The sequence below is a fragment of the Halichoerus grypus genome, chromosome 7 (genome assembly GCF_964656455.1).
Source record: "Halichoerus grypus chromosome 7, mHalGry1.hap1.1, whole genome shotgun sequence".
In the NCBI taxonomy this organism is placed as follows: domain Eukaryota; kingdom Metazoa; phylum Chordata; class Mammalia; order Carnivora; family Phocidae; genus Halichoerus; species Halichoerus grypus.
The window spans coordinates 14,322,197-14,345,166 of record NC_135718.1 but is presented as its reverse complement, the minus strand read 5'-3'; the positions used below and the strand labels follow the sequence as shown (position 1 = coordinate 14,345,166).

The 22,970-nt window shown below is 40.5% G+C and overlaps 1 protein-coding gene across 3 annotated transcripts in view; it reads left to right on the top strand.

The window, feature by feature from the left end:
- The first annotated feature begins 9,172 nt into the window (after positions 1-9,172).
- PNLIPRP3 (pancreatic lipase related protein 3) overlaps positions 9,173-22,970 on the top strand; it is a 35,002-nt gene continuing 21,204 nt past the window's right edge. For all 3 annotated transcript variants that reach the window (XM_078076841.1, XM_036096284.2, XM_078076842.1), the window contains exons 1-2: positions 9,173-9,364; positions 18,664-18,818. In XM_078076841.1, the coding sequence (XP_077932967.1) occupies positions 9,316-9,364; positions 18,664-18,818 (204 nt within the window). In that variant the 5' untranslated portion in view covers positions 9,173-9,315. The remainder of the gene's footprint in view (positions 9,365-18,663; positions 18,819-22,970) is intronic.

Sequence of the window (22,970 nt, the reverse complement as noted above, 5' to 3'; positions counted from 1 at the left end):
TTCCTTATGTTACTGCAAGGTCTAAGGTTTGACTAAACCTAAATCAATCCCTTTATTCATCAAGACATACTGAGTCTTTGGGGTTTTTTTAGTTGAAATTCAAGTCATTCGTTCTTCATTCTTAAAATTACTTAATGATATCCTGCCCCAAGAGCTCCTTTCTGGGTGGTGCCAAAAGTCACGCCACCTGACGATGATAAACACTGAGTCAGCGTGGATGGCAAGAAATAATCACACTTTAGGGTGGTTTTTATGGTCAAAGCATGACTGTGAGAGGAAGACAAATTTGTCAAGTTTTTTTTTTTTTTCCTCACAAGACGAGCTTACTCAAGGATCTATGAATGTGCTCCTTACAATTCAAAGCTTAGACTGCTTTAGATCTGCAAAGGACCTGAGATCACAAAGTTCAAATTCTTCATTTTATAGACAAGGAAATTAAACTCAGAAAGTGTCTATTGGCCTAGATCATAGCTAGCTAGTGTCCGTATCAGAAGTAGAAACCAAGACCGTTCATTTCTATGTATCCCTCTGTGTCCCGAGAGCCTTCTCACACAACTCTCTTCAGATGTCAAGTTGAGTTGTCTTTTCTATATCATGTACTGTCATGTAAAGCTTAAAGTCCGCCAGAGGGAAATAAGTGCTTTGGTTAAGATGTGTTTTGTGATTTATCACATAGGAGCTTAGGGATATGTATTCAATAAACCTCAAACAGCAGCATGCCATTCTGTCTATAACAACCCCAATACTGGGTCTCCTGTGAAAAGAGAAAACCCAATTGTCTTCAAGTTACCCCCAAGTCATCTTTTCCTCAGAAAATTTAAATTCATTAAGATGGCAACTAGATATTGTGGAAATATGCATAAATAAATAATATTGAGCAATTTAATGAAATAATCAAGATTTAGCCCGATTAGAGATAAATGATCATCAGTACCAAAGTTGAATTCTTGCAACTATTTGTTGTGGGAATATATACATTTGTTGTATTAGGATATATCTACCTATTTTAGTATGTCAAAGAGAACAATACATAATGGTAATCCTTGGATTTCAAAGGATGGAAACCAGACCTGCAGTTGATTTTTTTTAAAAGCCTACATGTACTAGAAAACATGAAGAATGGAATGAATAAACTCATAGAGTTGTTTCCTTTCCATAAGTTGTTGAAGGCTATAATAGAAATTTGGACCATCGACAAGAATTCTATTTTTTTATATGTTTAGCAAAATCAAGATGAGTCCATTCAATATTTATTTAGACTACTTCTTTCCTTCATTCTTTCACTCATTTATTTACTCACGTATCTGTTCTAGAAGTACTGAGTGTTCACCAAGTGGCAGGCCCCTTGCCTGGTACTGAGGAACACAAAGATGACTATGAGGCATTGATTTCCTTAGTTTTAAGGAGAAGTCAGGTGAGACAGTCCAACATGTCACTCATTATAATCAATAGCATCAAAATTAGACATGTGTCTAAAGTATGGGGGAGCCCAGAGTAAGTGATAATTTCCAGTTTAAAGGTTGAGGATGATTTTACAGAGTCGGTAATACCTGAGGTGGATCTGGAGGAAAGACTAGGATTTTACCCTGTAGAGGAGGGAGGGGAATAGTGTTGCAAAAATAGCTCAAATGAAGGTGCAGAGGCATAGGCTCGATGAGCTTGAGCTTGTTGCAGTGCCGTAAGTGGTTCTGTTTGATGGGCACTTAGAGTGAGGAGTGGTGGGAAAAACCCAAGGGGGTGGTGTGAGAAAGGCCGTGCATCACATGCTGATGAGCTCAGGCTTTATCTCATAGACAAGCAGAGGAATAAAATGATCAGATCTGTGTTTTAGCAAAAAACTGTACTAATCAGGTATCATAACAAGCATGCAAATATATATCCTTGGCCTTGAATTTAGTACATTACAATGTACCTCATTACAATTTAATAATGGGGATGAAAAAAATAAATGAGATTTTTTAAGTTATAAGAAGGACAAAAATAATTATTTGCATTTTTTGCAATAACCAAGATATGGAAACAACCTAAGTGTCCGTCAGTGGATAAATGAATAAAGAAATTGTGGTATACACACCCATGCACACACACAATGGCATATTATTTAGCCATAAAAAAGAATGAAACCTTGCCATTTGAAACAACATGGGTGGGCCTTGGGGGCATTATGCTTAAGTGAAATAAGTCAGAGAAAGACAAATACCATATGATCTCTTTTATATGGGGAATCAAGAAAAAAAGAAAAAATCAAGTTCATGGATACAGAGAACAGACTGGTGGTTGCCAGAGGTGGGGGGTGGGAGAAATGGGTGAAGGGGGATCAAAGGTGAACAGACAAAAGAAAAAAAATTAAAAATGGAATAATAAAATTAAAAGTTATAAGAATAAAAATAATACAAGTTAAGTGGGTATTCAGAAATGAGAAAGCTTATATGACTGAGGGGAATCGGGAGAAATATTCAGGAAAGAGACTGTCACACTTGAACTGGGTCTTGAATTATGAGGGGTGTTTAGCATGTAAAGAAGGGTGGGAAAGGGCCATTGAGGTTAAAGAACCAGCAGGAACCAAAACCTCAGCAAGTCGACGAGAGCAATGGGTGTAGAGGGGTGTGGACTTGAAGGCTCAAAAGCTAAATTGAGGAGAGGACAAGGAGGTCCTTTATCCAAGGCAAGTAGTTTGAGCTTCATTCAACAGAGACATTTGGGGGGAATGTGATCAGAGTTATGATTCAAGATGGTTGGTCTGTAAATAACACCTAGGATAAACGGATAGGGAAAGAGGAGCAAAATTTCAGGCAAAAGATGGAGTCCTGAGCAGGGATCATGACAGTGAGTCTCACAGGAAATGAACAAAGGAGACACCATAGAAGAAGAATCGATAGGGCCCTTGAGAGCATCAGAGATGCTGTGGATGTTTCCAGCTCATGACTCAAAGAATAGCAGCTCCTACAATAGGAACTGGGGAGGTGTGAGGAAGAGCTCTGCAGAGAGGAGAGTTTCTTAGAACTTGGATGGGATGACTTTATGATTTGTTTAAAACACCCAGCTAGAAATGTCCAGAAGACAGTTGGTATTGCTGGGTCCAGAAGCTTCGGAAAGAGGATGGAGGGAAGTTTCTCACATAGAGACAAAAGGTGAAGTCATAGGAGGGAAGGCTATTGCCACAGATGGAAATATCTAGGAATCTACAGTGTAAGGAAAGGAGAAGAATGTTGGGGAATAATGGTATTTGAAGAATAAGAAAAAAAATTGAAAAAGCCACCGGCAATGGAACCAGAGAATCCATAAAAATAGGTGGGAAAACAGGCTATTTCAGGGAACTGGAAAGTGGGATGTGTGTTTCCAGAGCCAGGAAGAAGGGAATACAGCAGAGAAGACAGGGAGGACCGACCATTTGGGAGGCTACAGTGAGACAATGCGGTGTTTAGGAGTTTTACTGCATTCAAACCCTAGCTCAATTTTCATAATTATCTTGGGGTTTACTTTTTTTAACCTCTTTAACTTCAACTTTCTTACCTGAATAAAAACTGGAATGAACTATCAACCTTGTAGGGTACTTGTGAGAACAAAATAGGCTCATATTACTTACCTCATGCATCTCTGGGAAGGCGGGGCAGACACCCACGCTGGTCTAAAAAACGACTAGAGAGAGAAGACACTGGCTTGGGGGCTTTATGGTGCTTAGGAGGTGGGGCTGAGGCGAGGGCTCCCACAAGCATGTGCACGGGATTCCCTGTTTGGACTTGCCACTCATGCCAAAAAAAAGGAAGACTCAGCTTTCTTATCAGGTTAGCAGATGTAAGGCAGAAAGGAAGGAGGTTAGGGTGAGGCTTGAAACCTGTCAGCAAGCATCAAACAGCAGAGTCAGGCACTTACAAAGTGTTTCCTAAATTTCTCCCTCAGCTGAGCCCCAGAAATGCCCAAGGCCATTCCAGCACCACCCGTACAAGGCGAAGGGTGATGGAAAGGGAGCCAGAGTAGACAGAGACATAGGCAAATGGGGTCTAAATACCTTAGCAACGTGAAACAGCTGTGACTCCCCCTGCCAGGGCCCTGAGAGTACCTGTCCTACTCATAGGGAGCCCAGAAACTCGTGGGAAGTCCTTTCACAGATGAGCATTTGAGTTGTTTTAAAATGTGTTTGGCTGGATTTACACTAATCTACTTAAGCTCTGGTTTTCCTTGTGATGGGTGGAAGTATATGACAGAACAACCTGTTGCTCATGGAACGAGAACATCCCAGGAACATGTTCAGTCCCTCCTGAAGCAAATCAGGTCTCCTCCCTCTGCTTTCTAACCTATAAGTCACCTTCCTGTTCCCTGTCCTTGGGCACGCTTGTTCCTCTTCCTGCCATCCTCACCCAGTAATCATCCCTCTCCTCACCATATCTAGCTACTTCATCATGCCTCCTAATGAACCTGTTTCCCATGACTCTCTCTCTCTCTCCCTGCGGTTCATTTCTGTTGGGCCCACATTTCCTTCGTAATTACACAAGCTGTCCACATACAGATTTACTGTTGTCACCATGCACCCACGGAAGGCAGACTTACCCATGGATGACCCTCCTTTCCAGTCCTGCCTTTCTCCTGGGCTGGTTTGGACAAGTAGCATTTGTTACATACCACCCCACCCATAACAGGAGACTGGGTTGGACCTAAGAAGATAGTAATTGTTGTTACAGTTGCCATTTACTGCGTGCTGGATGCCTCGTGTAGGCCAAGCTCTTTATGCGCATTTGCTCATTCCATCTTCCCAAGAACACTGCAACATCCTTTGAGTGTGGTAGTCATTCCACAATGTATGTATAGCAAATCATCACACTGTACACTTTAAACATATACAATTTTGTCAATTAATAAAGCTAAGGGGAGGAAGGGAAGGAAAGAAATGAATAGTTTAGATAAAGGAGAAAAGGCAAACTTATTAACATTCAAATAAAGTTGGTGCAGGTAAGTTATGGGACTTAATTTTTTAACCAGTGTGCAAGGGAATCTGAGGCTCAGAGAGGTTAAGTTGCCAGCAATCACACAGCTGAAGAGGTCCTGGCTGGCCATGAACCCAGATCCAGCTCTGAAGTCCAGGCTCTAAATCACCATGCTACTCTATTCCTTCTAGAGTCTGCTTCTAGAACTTAGGCTTTTTCAAACTGTGTCTCATACATGAACTGCTAATATAAATCCTCCTAACCTCTCCTTCCCTTGCCTCTTTGACAGTGGTATTTTTTTCTATATATTCCAATTTCTTTCCTGAATGTGGGAAAATTTAATTTTAAATTTTCAAGTGTAATTTTAATACACATCCTAATATATATAGTACATTACTATTATGCAAAGTGTACTACTACTTAGAAACTTCAAGTAGCCTTCTAGAGTTAACTTGTAATTATAATGAATTGTGTTGATGCAATGTATATTTTTACTGTGTATAATTTAACAAGTATGTGATGACTCCCTAATTACAGTCTAGAGTTCACAAAGTAATAGTTTGCAATATTTCCTTGGTAGAGGTTATTCTTTCACATGAGATGCTTGTTTTATGTCTGCCTACAAGTGGTATATTATTACAAAATGTGCATACAAATAAAGCCTTACTACAGAGATAGACTCCTCCAGGAAGCATCATCTGTTTTAGAAACACATTTCTAAAAATTTGCAGAAAAATTACATTCCTTAAACCAATCAAGCTAAACAAATTCATTAAAATATTTTTGTCCTTTCAAGCATGGTAAGAATTATTCTGATGATGCTCATGAGAGAAAATGTGTTATTCAAGAATAAAGCAGGAAAAAAAGGGAGTAGATCTGCGAAACACACTGAAGACCTTCCTGTATCATTGCATCCTTCAAGAGCTAAGTCGAAGAATAGACATGGTAAGAAAGGAAACCCTGTTGGCTCTACCGTCAGACCGTATCCTGAGTCGATCCACTTCCCACCACCTCTCTTGGCACCCTCTTGGTCCAAACCATCATCATCTCTCCCCTGGATTCCTTAAATAGCCTCCTATCTAGGAGGCTGGCCCCACTCCCAAAGTGCAATATGGCGCCCAGCCTCTCCCGCCCACCCGCGCCCCCATGCGGTCAGCCCCCGTCCTGACACCCTCCCCACAGAGGTCCCCTGGGAACAGGGAGCTCGGGCCAATAACCCCGCCTCCAGCCCCCGCCCAAGAGGGCCCCCTCCCCACCAGCTCCCCACAACCCCCACCAGCCCCGTCCAGAGAGTTTACTACAAAAATAAAAGGACCAGAACGGAAAGGAGGGGGGAAAAAAGTGCTTCTGCCCTTGCCCTACTTCAGCCTCGTGGTAGCAGAGCTGCCGGAAAGACCCTGTTACAACCATAGTCAGACCAGGTCTCCTCGGCTCAGAGCCCTCCCTCCAATGGCTTCCTTTTTCCTGAGACTAAAAGCAGCAGTTGTTACAATGACCAATAAAGCCTTACCCACTCTGGCCCCCAAGTGCTTCTGTGACTTCATCCCCTACTCTTCTTCCTCTGATATTGCCATAGTGACCTTTTTGCTCTTCCTCAAAGACAGGAGGGACCACCTGTCCCTCTCTCTGGAGAGTCACATAGTTAACCTCCCTCACCTCCGCCAGTAGTCTTTGCTCAAACATCACCTTTCTCAGTGAGACCTCCCTGGACTATTCAAACTTAATAGCAACCCTCTCCTCCAAACAAATCCCAGATTCCCCAATCTGCTTTATTCTGCTTTCTCCCCCGCCCCATAGTATTTGAACCACCTTTCCCCATACTCTGTAAGTCACCAGTATCTGATGATCGTTAAATATAATTGTTAAAGTATAATGAGTCTTCCACTCTTAGAATCATATTCTATCTAGAGTAAGAATTTCTATCTTACTTGTTTACTGTGTTTATTGGCTGCCTTCCCCATTGTCCTATTCAAGAGGGCAGAGTCTTTATTGTCTTTTATTCATGGATGTATCACTAGAAACTCGAATTGTGCCTGGCATGTAGTAGCCACTTAAGTATTTGGTTTGCTGAGATTACTTAGGTATTTGTCTTTGTACTTCACTCTTTCTTTGCTTCACCAAAATGGCCATGACGAAATCCTGGCCTCCTTGAAGTCTTGGATAATTTAAAATGCCATGCATTAAGTAATAGTCTAAAAAGTGATTTTTTAAATTATAGCCATATTCTTCAGGGTTCTGACATTAATATTGAAATATCTGTCATGACATCTTTAAAGGTTCTCCGCTGTACTAAATCCTAAAAATAATTTATCATGTCGGGGACAAAATTAATTAAATTATTCTCTATTCTTGAATCAAGAATTCCACTGACTTGCTGTTTTTCCTCATTTTGGTGTGCCATAGGGCTGGCACATATAAGTGGAGCTTTGATTTCATGATGAACTTTTAAGAGCTACTGTTAACTGCTCTATGTGACGTTTTTTTGGGCAGAACGGCCATGATTTCAGCAAGCAGTTATGGAATCACCAGCATCTGATGATTATTAAATATAATTGTTAAAGTATAATGAGACTTCCACTCTCAGAATCATATTCTCTCTAGAGTAAGAATTTCCTCAAATGATGTGAGATCAATGAAAATTAATGCTACTTTTTTTTTTCTATCAACAAATATTGACCCTGTATCTGTTGTGAGAGATCTATTGCTAGATCCTGAGGGCCCAGAGATGAACAAAAACCAGTCCTGTCTCCGAACAGTTCAGTCTAGGGGAGGAGACGAACAGGTAAATGCCTAACCATTCTATAACATGCTGAGTGCTATAGCAGATTCATTGAAAAGTGCTGTGAAAACATGGAAGAGAGCGTGGTTTAAGAAAAAGTCCCTGTATTATCATTGTAGAGCTTTGTATTTTTTTCATTTAAAACTGTTTGTTAAGCACTTGCTAAATTCCAGGCATTGGGCTTGTCCCTTGGGATGCAGACATGAGTAAGAGTTGTCTTCTGAGAGGAGCTGCTGATGATTCTGCGATTCATGTGGATCCTGCCTGTGTGGCTGAAAACATGGATTCTTGGAAAAATGACCAGTGGCAACTGGCGAAGCTTCTAGAATGTGCCTTTTCCATGGCATAGCTGCTGGCCACTCAGCGTGCCAGGCACACAGCTCCGTGCTGCTGAAGAGCCCATTCTCGGGCTCCTGCGTGTCTGCTTGCCTGCCTGCCGGGGGGCTGGCCGCTGCCACTTCCAGGAAATAGTTCAACCAAAGAAAGCCCCCAAGACTTGCAACTGCTCTTGGTCATAATCTCTCCTTTGTCTGACCATTTCATAATGTAAGAAGATTTGTATGAAAGGGCTGAATGCTTCATAAGTATGTGAAAATCTTAATGTTGTTATGGTGAGAGGAAAAAATTAAGCAAAACCAAGAAATACTTTCAGCCATCTTCTATGAACATTTAAAAATGGAGAAACTGACTGAGGATATCTGTGAACTCAACCGCTTTAAGTGAATGTAGTAGCCAACAAGGCAGGTTTGCATTACATTAAATGTCATTATGAAGCCTATGTACCATGACGTAAGGGTATATCTAGCTATATGTGGACATAAATTTGTTCTCATAACCATTAACATAGTGGGAAAATAACTAATAAAATCAACTCAATATAGTACTATCTACCAGGTGCTATTCATATAATAAATAATTCAATCACCTAAGTGACCCTATGAGGTAGGAACATTGATTATCCCCATTTTACAAGTGAGGAAAGGTGCAGCTGAGGCTTACTAGCCCAGGGTCACTACTAATAAGTGGCAGAGCCAGAATGTGGACCCAGGTGATTGGGCTCTAGATGACAGTACTACATTATATTGCCCCATTGTAATGGGCAGGTTAGTCATTATTAGCCACATTCATTTTCAATTCATAATATCTTAGGAGGGTCTGTTTGTAGTAAGCAAATGTTTGCTCTCAGAAATGTGTGAGGGAAAGAACACTCAAAATGCATAATCCTGATTTGGAAAAACTGTGCCTTTTAAATGTTTGTTATCTACCATTCCAAAGCCTTAAAATAACTTTCAAGAGTGACTCAGTTTGTGCTTAATCAAAATATTGCTGATGATGAAACAGCAAAACCTCAGAAGTTTTAATTACCAATCACCTAGTGGAAGGCACGCCCTGCTGATTAAATCTCTTAACGTGGAGCTAGGAGTGTGGGCTATGGCACATTACTTTGCAGGGCATAGGGATTAAAGGTGGTGTGAACTCCATGCTCTTCTGGACCTAGAATTTAGATGTTGAATGGTATCACTTTGAAGAAAATTACTTAATATTTTATAGTAAGGTGACTTTATCACTAAAAACCTTCAAGAAGAATTGATGTGATTTTTAAAATCAACTTAGATGCTTGCATTTTGGATTGCTGCACTCTTATTCTTTGACATATCAACAGGTAAGACTCATAATTTAATTCCTTAAAAATAGGGGGTATAGTTACATCCAAAATGTGATTGACATGGGCTTTGAAATACTGGCTCTGTTTATATTTTGATTTACTTGTCATAAAAGTATCTAAGGGAAATGCATCAACTTAGTAATACTAAATCTGATGAGTATATAAGCAACTATTTCCAATAATATAAAAGTTGCTGGATGGTCTTGTACCAGGTTCCCAGCTCTGTACTTATTAGCCTTATGAACTTGGTCAAGTAACTTATCTGTTAAAGTCTTAATTTCTTCACTTCTAAGATAGGTATGTAGCAGTAAATGAAAAAATACATTCATGTTTTTTATTTCAATACCTGATTCACTGTAGATAATGAATGAATGAATGAATGAATGAATGAATGAATAATTAATGCTGATTGGAACTTCCAAGTTGATTTTTTCTATTGGGATCTTGATTTTGGGAAGGGACTTTGGTCTGTGAACATTTCTTACACACTAACTCAACACTCACTGACTTGTGCTCTTTACATCCTTATGCATCTCCTATGTAGTAGTTGGTTTTCTGTTTTTAACCTCCTTTTTTTTGGTTTTGGTTTTTTGTTTGTTTGTTTTTACCTCCTAAAGCACAACAAAAGTTAGCTGATATGTTTTAACGAAAATAGAATCAAAGAATTTCAGTGTTTTTAGTCCCTGCCCTCCAGCTTTTTACTATGGGATAAGAGTGGATGGAGCTATTGTTTGTTGTAGTATATTCCAGGAAGGGGCACAAAACAGGCCTGATTTGAATGTTGGAAGCGGTTAGACTGATGAGCTCCAAAGCAGAATTGAGTGAGAGAAGTCCACCCTGGTCTCTTTTCCTTTATCTGACGCCTTCTTTTCTCAGGTGGTCTCTCCTCCTTCCAGAGTTCAGTTCCTCTTTGCCATCTCTACTCACAGCCCACCCCTCAAAATGCTCTCTGAACAAGGACACTAATCTGTTTTATTTCATCAACAAATACAATCACCTACTATGTGCCGGGCCCTGGGTTAAGCTCTGGAGACACAGCTGTGACTGACAAGGCTTCCCTACGCCCATCAGAAATGTGTGTTTTTCGGTAGGGAGTGATTTCTGTTTGAAGGCTTATCGAATTAAACATAAATTGTAAAATGGCAGCTACCAGAGAACTGAAACCAAATGGACCTTGTTACAAATTTAATAGATGCCAATACAGGTAATAATACAGAGGTGATGGAGACTCAGATTTTTAATTATGGCGGCTCTGTAATGACCGTATATGTGCCATAGAAATATATATATACACATATATATGTATATATATAAATAATCTAAATTCCATATAACTACCTACTTTTTAAAATTTCTTTGACAGCTAACTCTCTCCTCAGTTCCCTCCTTACTTAGCTTAAATCCCATGGTCCATCATAATCACTCCTTAGCGTACACATTGGCCTTCTCTCTGCTGCTCTTGCTTTACTTGGCTTGACCACAACCCTGGTTAAATCCAACTCTTCATCTCCTTTGTGCAGCTGAATGGGCAGCTGAATGTGCCTGGAAAAAACACATAGCATGATGATTGTCTCACTGTGAATTCATGGTTAGAAAGCTGAAGTGGACCCTAAAGCTGCCAAGCCATCTTACTCCTCTCCCCTTGTCCATTCATTTGCCAGGGCTCCTGGGTTGTTTCATTCTTCTCCCCTCCACTGAAACCTCCAACACCTCCCTGCTCACCCCCACTCGGCTGATGGCCTGGATTCCTTTTTCAGTAAGAAAAATGGAAACAAAGAGAAGAGGCCTTCCCGGAGCTCCCAGTACCACATCTGTCCAGCTACCTGCGTGCACCTGCCCATACATTCTGCCTTCTTTCTCTCTCACAAGAGATAAGCTGTTCTTGTTCCAACAAAGGCCAGCCCTTCCCCCCTTTGTATTATTCTCTATCTCCTCTTACCTGCTCAAGGACTCTACTCAACAGTACTCTTTTCTATTTCTCCTGCCTCACCAATTTTCTTCCTCTCTTCTGGGACATTCCCAGCAGCACACAAACGTGTTATTTCACCCATCTTTAAAACTCCCACTTCTGAGTTTTGTACATAGGGTTTCTTACTTCTCCTCCCCTTCTTTCTTGAACTCACTCCAATCAGGCTTTCACCCCAGAAACTACACTTGTGACGGTCACCAGTCACTCCCATGGTGACAAAGCCGTGGTTAATTCTCCATCCTCATCCATTTAGACTTAGCAGTATTTGGTATTCTCGATTGCCCCCTCCCCTGGCAGCAGGTTTTTTTAAGTTGGCCTCTAGGATGCCACGCTTTTCTGGATTTCTTCCTTCTTCTTCAGTGACTTCTTGGCAGTCTTGTTTGCTCATCCTCTCATCTTCCTGATGTTTTAATGATGGAGTGTCCTAGGACTCCATCCTTAGATCATCCCTCTTCTTTTCCTGTCATCACTCCCTTGGTGATCTTATCTATATTCATGACATCAAATACCAACTTTGTGTTTAAGACTTCCAAGTTCCTGTCTCCAGCTGAACTTCTCCCTGAAAGTCCAGTTTCACATCCAACTGTTTCTGTGGCATCTCCACGATGTGTCTAATTCATATAAAAGCTACATATCCAGAGCTGAGCTCTTGATTCTACTCCCAAATCTGTCCCTTCTAGAGTTTCTCCATCCTAATCAATGGCAACTCCAGTCTTCCAGGAACTTCATCTAAAAACCTCAACATCATCCTCAACTTTCCCATCACACCTCCCTGCCAGTTAATTAGTAAATTCTTTTGGATCCTCCTTCACAATTTATCCAGAACCTGACCACTTCTCACCACCCACCCTGCTATCACCTTAACCTTTTGGACACCATTGTCTCTTGTCTAGTTGACTACAGTAACCTCCCAGCTGGTCTCTCTGCCTCTCCCCTTCTCCTGCTTCAATCTATTCTCAAAACAAAAGCCAACCTAAGTCAGTCTGCATCACTTTTCTGCTCAAGGCCCTCCAACGGCTCTCCCCCTCACCTCGGAGGAAATGCCAAAGTCCTTCCAATGATCTGCCAAGCACTGCATGCTTTAGTCCTCTGTAACCTCTCTAAACACCATCCCCTGCTACTTGTCTGCCATCCCTTATTCAACCCCCTGGGGCCACATGTGTTCTGGAATTCCAATTTTATTTTATTTTATTTTAGAAAGGGACTATGGTAAGTACACTGGAAAATACAAACCCCGAGAGGAATTCCAGGGCAGCACCCTGTAAACAACCACACGGATATTTCTGTAGTAAAATCTAAGAATACTCCTATTAAGTAGGATAACAAGTATATATATTTATAGCCTTAAGTCAGTTTTTGCTGACAAATGAGTCTGTTGCAAATTGAAAAACAAATGAATGAAAAAGTCAACACCCCACTTCTTTTTCCCAAAGAGTTTTAGATTTTTGAAACTGCAAAATCAGGTGTTGTGGACCTGTCTCTCCCCACTGTTCCCTCAACTCTGGTCAGGGTGGTCTCCTCATAATTCCTTTGTCACGCTAAGGATGCTCCTTCCCTCAGAGGCTGGTATGTTCCCTTCTCTCTGCCTAGAATTCCCCACAGTTTGCTACTTACCCCCTTTAGCTATGGATTCAAATGCCTCTTATTTTAGGGGCACCTGGATGGCTCAGTAGTTAAGCATCTGACTCTTGATCTCAGCTCAGGTCTTGAGCTCAGGGTCATGAGTTCAAGCCCCATGTTGAGCTCCACACTGGGCTTGGAGCCTACTTAAGAAAAAAAAATGCCGCCTACTTTGGTGAGATCTTCCTTGGCCACCCTATTTGAATAGTAAACTGCTCCTCGCCTAAACACACATGCACCTTCATTTTATTTACTTATTCATTGTTCCCACAGCCCCACTAGACTCTACTCCATGAGGGCTAGGATTATTTCTCCCACTGTTGAATCCCCAGTGCTGAGAACAGTATCTGGCGCCTAATAGGCACTCAAATAAATATTTCTTGAATAAATTAATGAATCTATTTTCAAGATTTTTTTTGTCATTGGAAAAGGCTGCTCACAGTAAGATAGAGAAATGACTCATTTAGAAAGTGGAAATTAAGAAAATATGAACTGATATGCCAACTTTATATGATTGCTTAGCCAATTAAACCTAGTTTCATCTAATGTGCTATATTTCAAATGCTCTTTTAAAGAACTTTTAGGTCAAAGAGGAAATAAAACACTTCAATTGCAGAATATATCAAAATATAATGACTCAAGAATTGAAGAAATTAGAAAAAGAACAAGTAACATTGAAGGAAGAATTTCATTAATAAAAATAAACAGAGGTTAACGCATTAGAAAAATGGGAGAAAGGCAATATAATTGGTAAATATGTGTGGTGGTTGCTTAATAAAACTCAAGAAATAGAAAACCATGCTGACAGATTTAAATAAACAAAGGGAAAAAACCACAGGTATAGAAGAAATTAAAATGATTATACTTTGTATAAATTCAGGCCAAGAGAATTGAAATTCTAGATGAAAATCTTACTCTTTACACCAAAATAAATCTCAGATCAATGAACATTTAAAGTAAAAGAGTGAAACAAGAAAAGTATAAAAGAAAACAGAGTGAAATTGTTCATTATCTTGAAGAAAAGCTTTTCTAAATAAGATGAAACCCCAAAACCATAAAGGAGAAGATTGATCATTTTATTGAATAAAATGTGAAACTTCTATAAAACCAAAATATAAACAGCAAACTAGAATATCTTTTCTCAATATCTGACTGGAAAGGAGCAAATCTCTCCACTATTCGAAGAGTTTTTACAAATAAGTAAGAAAAAAGCAAACTTTAGAAAAATGTGCATAGGACACAAAGATCTCACCCACAGATGTCCAAAGGGCCAGAAATGCACAAGATATTCAAGTGTGTAAGTAATTCAAGAAATGCAAATTTAAATGATAAAAGTTTTCCTTCTGGTGGCACTTATAAAAATGTAAACCCGCATACCTTTCCATGGCAGACTGAATTACTGTCCCCCACTACTTACTCCCAGTCCCCGGAAGAGGACTCCACAGCCTCACCTTTGGCCACAGGACATGCTGAGAGCAGTCCAAGTCTGAATGCCTGTGTGAAGAGCCTTTGCAGGGTTCAGCCATCACCCCCTTTCCCTCTGCCCCAAGAGCAACAAGTTCTGAACAAGGGTCTCCTTAGCTTAGATGTTGGAAGAAGAGGACTGGTAAATCAGAGCCACAGCCAACCTAAAACTATTGCAGCCAAAATATAACAAGAATGAGAAATAAACCTTAATTTTGGTAAGCCAAGGAGATTTGGAGGTTCTTGGTTACCAGAGCATAACCTAGCAAAAGCTAATTAATTAATGTACCTCCCAATTCTACTTAGTGATAGAATGAGCTGCTTGATGGTTCATTTTTTTTTTTCCAACTACCACTTAATAGCAATGACACATTGGGCAAGAGTGATTACTTTTTCTAATTCTCCATTTCCTCACATATGTGACACTTAGGGCTCAGTCTGTTTTGCTGTTTTAATTATTATAAGTAAGACAAAGCAGCTGCACTGGACATAATTTGGAGAAGTACTCTTTTTTTTTTCTGTTGTAACTTTTTTATTATAGAAGTAATTATTATTAATCATTGAAAATTTAAGGCCATAGATAAGGGTAAAGAAAATAAAAACTGTGTTCTCACCACTGTTAATATTTTGATGTACTTCCTTTAAATTTTATTTTTCCCCATGCATTTTAAATAAAACCATACATACCTCTGCTACCTGCCTTCCCCCCTAACACTGTATCATTCTCACTTTCATTACAAACTGCACTACAAATCTCTGTAAACATTTTCAGTGGCTGCATAATATCTTCAAGGCTACCATTTTAAAACTATATTCTTTGTTTTATATTGGCCATTTAAGTTATTGGCCCAATATCAACTTACTGATTTTATAGCAAACATGTTATTTTTAGAGAACTATTAATCTTTCCATTTTTTTTTCTAAATGGCTTTAATACCTTATGATGTTGATCAGTCTCCTTCATCACATGTAGTTTCTTCTAACTTTATGCTCCTTCAGTGGGTATTTCCTTATGAAAAAGGGCACGGTGACCAATAACCCTGATAAGTTACAAACATTGAAAATAGACAGTATTTACAACAATCTTCATTTTGAAATCCAAACTCACTTCCATGGACTGAATGATGTAGTTAAGAATTTGTGTGTTGCAGGGGAAGCCATGCAATGCAAAAAACAAAGGCAGCTGGACATTCTAGGAAAAAACAGAAGGTTGTATTAGAAAAGCATGATCCAGGGGCACCTGGGTGGCTTAGTTGGGTAAGTCATCTGACTCTTGATTTCAGCTCAGGTCGTGATCTCAGGGTGGTGAGATGGAGCCCTGTGTCAGGTTCATGCTCAGCGCAGTCTGCTTGAGATTCTCCCTCTCCCTCTGCCCCTCCCCACCATGCTCTCTCTCTCAAATAAATACATCTTTTAGAAAAAGGCACAATCCAAATGTAAACTCACTGGTCCAAATCAGAACTGGATATATGTGTGCTTCAACAGAAAAAACAGAATAGATTCCAGGCAGGAGAAATATTGATTGAGGAGCTGCACTGTACTAGGGATATATTGAAGAGGGCACATGTTTACTCTTGCAACAAGAGAAAACAAAGGCAACCAGAGAATCCAGGAAAATGAAAACGGCACAAGAAAAGCATAATCCAAATATGGAAGAAACTAAAATGACACTGATCTTGAGCAATTCATGTCTATGAAAAGATAATTCATTTGAATATTCTCCTTTGAAGGGAATGGGTAACTGAATAATCAAGTGCAGACAAGGAAATGTAATTATAGCATGCTAGCTGGCTCTGAAAGGAAAAATATTTATTTAGTCATAATAATCTGTTTCTGTTTATTGACATTCAATTTTTCGGAGCCAGCCTACAGACAAAACATGAAAGACTTAATTATGATTATAGAACAAAGTCTGAATGTTATCAACTTTGACGGTCTGAAAGTCAAAGTGTGGCTGGGAGGCCTTGGAAGATGGAAGGGAAGAAGACAGGCAACATGGCTTAAACCTTGTCTTGCAAAGGTAGGGAGTCAAGTTATGAGGAGTAGGAGATATGGATCAAAAAATAAAAGATTCCTGGGGTGTCTGGGGTGGCTCCCTCGCTGAAGCATCCGACTCTTGATTTTGGCTGAGGTCATGAGATCGAGCCTTGTGTTGGGCTCCATGCTGGGCATTGGAGACTGCTTAAGATTCTCTCTCTCCCTCTCCCTCTGCCCCTCTCGCCCCCGTGCTCTCTCTCTTTCTCTTAAAAAAAAAATAGAAGATTACTATTTAAGTTTACAAAGGAAGCCGATAAATGAGCTAAAAACAGTGTTATTGACTGTAGAGGAGGAGGATTTGAGAGTGTGGAGAGCATTGTCCTGTAGGAGCTGTTGTCCCCCAGCTTCGGGTCAGCCCTTGCCTGGCCGGCGCTGGGATGCTCAACCACTGCTCACCCTGTTCAACCACTCCCAGAGAGAAGCACTGTCAGTGGGGACACCAGAGGGACACTGAGGCTCCAGGATGGAAAAGGGAGGTGTTCCTTCTTGTTGGCTCCTGGTTCCTGTCCGTGTTTTTGCAGCAATGACTTTTCACCCCTGCATGAACGATCATCCAGTAACAGGAGGTGGCTCCAGTTCGCAGTTGTTCTAAAACTCCCAGAACCAGGAGCATGGTGCCCACTCAAAGACGTCAGCACTAACCAGCCAGCACCCCTCTTCAGGGACTGAGCCCCAGCTCTGGAGGCAGCACCCCTCCCCGGGTCTAGCAGCCCTTCCTCCAAGTTTCCTTATTTGAATTAACGAACCTCTTCTGTGTCACCCTCCAGCCCCCTGCTAGTAGCTGCTCCCTGCAGCTGTCACCTGGGAGCTCCTACGTGGTCCCCTTTTTGCCTTCAGTTTTCCAATACCTGATTGATGACAATTCGTTGTATTAAACTCTCACAGTTAAGATAACCGGTGTGATTTTTTTCTTGTCCTGATCCTGGCTGATCCCAAAAATAGGTGGGTTAAATCCTCATTTATTATTGCAGCAAGTTAATAGATTATGTGTGACTAAAGTTAATAAATCAAAACTTGACAGTGTAAGCACGTAATATATAGATATTGGGGTAACCACCAGAATAACTGTCACCTCTGGGGAGAGGGCTGGGTTTGGGGGTGAGCAGGGGATGTTGCTCATCCGTACAGTTTCTTTTCAATGTATAAACATTTCTCTGATTAAAAAACTTAATTCCCTATCCTCTCTCCTTATATATATTGTGGAACTTCATTGCTAGGGAATGGAGAAAATGCAATATCTCCTAAAACTTTAAAGTAAAATCTGGTGGGCTTGAAAGTCAAAGACTGATTCACCATATTTTGGTAAGTGATAAAAGAAAACCCTCAAATTCGAGTCTTTGAACAGCTCTAGCCACTACTAATGAATAATCATAAAATGAATAAATGAAAACCAATTTAATAAGTAATAATAAATTGAATACATAATTAAATAATAAATTGAACAAATAATAATTATAATTGAATAAATTAAATTATTCCTCCATAAAACAGTAGGAAATGAAGCTGTCTTCGACTATTAAATGAAAAAGAAAGGCCTTGTTGAAAAGATAAATGAAAGTCAGTGGATGGCAGAAACATTAAGACTCAGTTTCCCCAAAGCTTCTCATTGTAGAGATGAGTGAGGTGAGCTCCAGAAAGAAGAGACTCGGTTACAACTGAATGGAACTTTGCTGTCATCTGTACTCTGAGGAGACCTGTGATGGGCTCCTACTGTGTATCAGGCATAGTGCTAGGCTCTGGGGACTCCAAGGTCCCTTTCATTAAAAACCTTCAGTCTTGTGAGAAAAGGCAGGAATTCAGGGAACACACAGCATCCCTCTTATGTCCAGGCCCATTGACAAGGGCTGTCCGGTGTAATGGTTCATTTACTCTTCCTATCAAGGCTGTAAGGTAAGTGGGATTAACTCCACTTTGCAGAGGAGGAAGCAGAGACTCATAAAAGGTAAAAGAATTGTCCAAAGCCAGGAATGTCTGATTCCAAAGCCCCTATGCTCTCCTCTGGAACACTGATCTACAAAGTCATGGTCATAAATAATATGAGGAGGGTGGTGGAGGAAGGGGAGAGGAGAGCATTTTTTAAAGAGAGTCTCCTTGAGCCAGACTTGCTTAACTTAAAGACCTATTTCAATGAACCCTCATGGTGGGAAACATAGCCTCTCTCTGGGCCTGGTTCCTACAATACTGACACTCCATCTTTTTGCTGCAGGAAAAGAAGTTTGCTATGAAAGAGTGGGGTGCTTTAAAGACGGTTTACCATGGACCGGGACTTTGTCGAGACAGTTGGCAGGTTTGCCCTGGTCTCCAGAGGAGATAAACACTCGGTTTCTGCTCTACACTAGACATAATCCCAAAGTCTATCAGGTAAGCTAACTTGCTGCCTTCACACATAGGTTATTCTAAACTAGAACATGTAGCTATAGATAGAGAAGACCTAGGTTCAGTAACTTACTCTGGCATAAACTACTGATTTAAAGGCTGATATTTCTTTTTAGTATTGTGAGCCAGATTTTATTGTCATATTATTTGTCCTAGTACTTAAATATAAAGATTGCTCTGAATCTGTTGTTTCATATGAGCTTGATTTGATACTTCTTTCGATTAATATATTAATTGAGAGCCTTCCACATGTAAGACTGAACAAGCAACAGTATCTATTATGTATTAAATTAATTAAACAAGACAGTATCCTAAATTTATTATAGTAGGGAAAAATGGGATATGTAAGCAATTAACCTCTGTTGCAGCACAAATTATGATCTGTTACATAAGATACAAACAAAAGAATCTGGGAGGGTGGTGAGGAAGGGCTTACCTTCCCCTTGGGGGTGGGACGGGAGCCAGAAAAGGCTTTGAGGAAGACACCTGTTTGAGGTGTGTCCCGCAGGGTGGGCAGGGTTTGCATAAGCAGAGACACGCAGGGAAGTGACAGATGAACTGGCGTGGGCAAATGCAGACAGGAGAGAGCCTGCAGAGTACATCTGATGAATACAACATGTTGAGTTAGACGGGGGACAGAGAGGAAGTCCTCAAATATGGAGTTAGTTAGAAAAGTAGTTTAGAGACAAATTCTATAACTCCTTCCTGGAGACTTTGGACTTCATCCTGTGAGCCAGGGGCCCCACTGGGAGTTTTTAAAGAGGCTTTAAGATATTTACCCTGGCTGCAATGCGCCTTCTTGACTGGAGCTGGGAGAGCCTGCAGGTGATTGCCAGACCATTTAGTACCAAGCCACCCAACACGGTAACCATGAGCTATGTGGGTACTAAAACTAAATAAAATTAAAGATTCAGTTTTTCAGCTGCACCAACCACATATCAAGTGCTCAGTAGCCCCATGAGGGCTAGTGGCTACCATTTTGGACAGTGCAAATACAGGATATTTCCACCAACACAGAAAGTTCTATTTGAGAGTGCTAGAAAACCGTAATGCAGTTTGGATCAGACTCACGGAACTAGCCTGAGCCAGAGCATGAGCATGAGTATGATAATAGAAAATTGACATGATAAACATCATAAACTGTCCTGAGATCCTATACATGAGTCACAGGAAGAATAATGACCCTCTTGTCAAGAAAACTTGATTGCGGATGCTGGAGAATGAGTTACATTTTGGACCAGTGAGGTTCGGGCAGTCTATTGGATATTTGCCTCTTGAAGCTCAGTGGGCAGTCTAGAGCTGGAAGAAGAGATTCCAAAGTCTTTTACCCAGAGGTGAGAGTTAAAACCCAAAGAGTGATGTGATCTCAGGGGCAGAGAAAAAAAGCATGGTACTAGACTTAAGTGGAGCAAAGACCAGAGAAAGATCATTTCCAGTCTCTACCTGCGACTCTATAACCCTGAGCCTCACTTTCCATCAGACCCAGCCAAGACAGCCTCTGCTGTGTCCCCAACCCCTACAAACAGAATCTGATCTGTAGCTGTCTACTTACCAGACACACACCCACATATGTGCAAACGGCTCTTCACTGAATTACGCCATTTGCTCTGTAGATGACAGCTCTATCAAAAACAAAGAAGAAAAGCCCTTATTTGGGGTACAGAGAAATTTACAAAGCAAGTGTACTCAAATGACATTGGGGTAGATTCCACAACATGGAACGAACTTTTAAAACATTTTGCGAAGTTAAATAAGCCAGACACAAAAGGACAAGCATTGTCCGTTATATGAAATTCCCGTTATATGAAACACCTAGAGTAGTCAAATTCATAGAGATGGAAAAGTAGAATAATAGTTACCACAGGCTGGGGGAGGGAACAATGGAGAGTTACAATTTAAGGGTATAGGATTTCAGGTTGGGATGATAAAAAAAATTCCTTGAGAGGGATGGTCCTGATGGTTGCACAACAATGCCAGTGACTTAATGGTACTAAATTGTATACTTAAAAATGGTTAAGGTGGTAATTTTTGTGTTATATCTATTTTGCCACAGTTTTTTTTATTGTAAAGAGAATCTGTTGAATACAAATGTTTTGGAGCACCTTCGCTCTCTGGTTAGGACTTTAGGGTACGTGTGTGTATTCAGGACTAACCGTATCCCCTGGTCTTGACCCTCAGTCCTCATAGGACTCATTGGTCCTTTAGCCTTCTGCATAGTGGCCATGCACTTGAACTTTCATAGAGCACAGGCACTAAAACAGGTGATGAAGGTCAGTCTTTGGGAGAGTCTGGACCCTAAAGACAATGAAGAGAATATCAGACACCGAGCACTCTCCTAATAAAGGGACCATGAAGACAATATTCCTCATGTCTTTTCCACTCCCTTCCATTTGGAAAAAACCATGTGACAAACCAGATCTGTAGTTGAATTCGCAATGGATGGAAGCCTGAGGGTTTGTAGTTAAAGTGTTTTATACCAACAGTGAGGATACAGGATGAGTCAAGATACAATACTAAAAACCTTGATGGCCCCAGGCTTGAGCCATTTGCTACACTGTGCAAATCTGACTTTGTATATGAGAAAGCAGAAGTTAACTTGCAATGGTTTGACATACTCTTTTCTCAGAGGGAGGAATTGTTAAAGCGAAACATGGTGCAATAAACTGGACTCTTCTGAGAGTCACAGGTCTTCACAGCTACATTTCTGCAAGAATGAATTCAACCTGCTATCTCCCAGAGTGGCTCATACAGTTAGTGACTAGTGGTGATGCCCATTTTGCATAATTATGGTAGTTTCTGGGCCTGCAGCTTTTCTCAAGGCTGGAACATACCTAACTGGTGACTACTTTTGACTTACTACAAATGAGATCATCAAGAGACTAGTCACGCTTTGTGGAATGGGTTGATCTCATACCAGTGAGGTTCTATGATTCCTCAAAGATAAGAACATTAAAAGTAAAGGCCTGAGCGCCCAGATAACCATTGAGCCTTTACCTAGCCCTTTCTTGGGATAATCCCTTCTGTCCTGACACCCTTTTATGGCTCTGTCCTTGTAGCAGCAGAAGCTGAGGTGTCTTCTTTGAGTTGATTCCATGATGTTGTTTGAGTTTCCTGTTTTCTAGGTTAGTATGCCATGTCACAGGGGTATGCCAGATTGAATATGAAGTGAACAAAAGTGTTTTTCTACCTTTCCTACTTTATTAAATTCTTCAAGGCTTTCGTGACAATGGAGGATGCTCAGATCCCACAGTTCTTGTCAGATTGACACTTTCAAGCTTTCACAAGGCCCCACATCCAGCATCTAGCTCTTCTCGCGACAACGGGGAAAGATTAAACAAACTTTTTCTACCAAATCCCCTTTCCCAAATAGGTTTGCGCTTTTTTTTTTTTTTTGACATAGAAATAGAAATATAGTTGGTGTTCAAGGGGCTCCAGTTGGAGTTGGAGTTAACATCTGGATTCTTTTAAATATATAGATGGATAAATGTTTTTGCCTTTGGATTCCATTATTCAGCAGAGCAGAACTTCCAGGAAAGCCCAGATACATTTGATTTTATTATCTGCCTCAACAAATCCCACATCTGCTCTGGGCCCTATCAGTAAAGAACAGTATGATCAGATCCCAACTTGAGAGCTCAGTGGTGGAACACATGACTTCAGAGAAAGACCGTGTGGGTTTCAGCCCCTCACTCCAGGGCTCGTTAGCCGGAGTGCTCTTGGGACAAGTGCCTTAACTTTTCATTGTGCCTTTTCCTAATCTCTAAAGTTAGTACCTACCTCACAGTGTCATGGAGGGTAAATGAACTACACCATAAAGTGCTTAGAACAATTCCTGGCACATAGGCAGATACGAGTGTAGCCATATTATAATTACTGTGTAAGCCAACTTAGGATTCTCATAATTGTTTGCTTACCATCTTGGAGATACTTTAACTAGCCAGAATTTGTATGATTAACTTGCATGTTACTATTAAACACAAGTAGCTAGTAATAGGCTCTTTGTTTGAAGGCTCTTTGTTATAAGATTCACCATTGTCAAACTTGCAACTCGCTGATTAGAGTGTTCATTTTTTTTTTCTCAAAACAGAATTTTGAACATTTCTTATATTGTGCCTTTTCATTTTTCTCTTAATAACG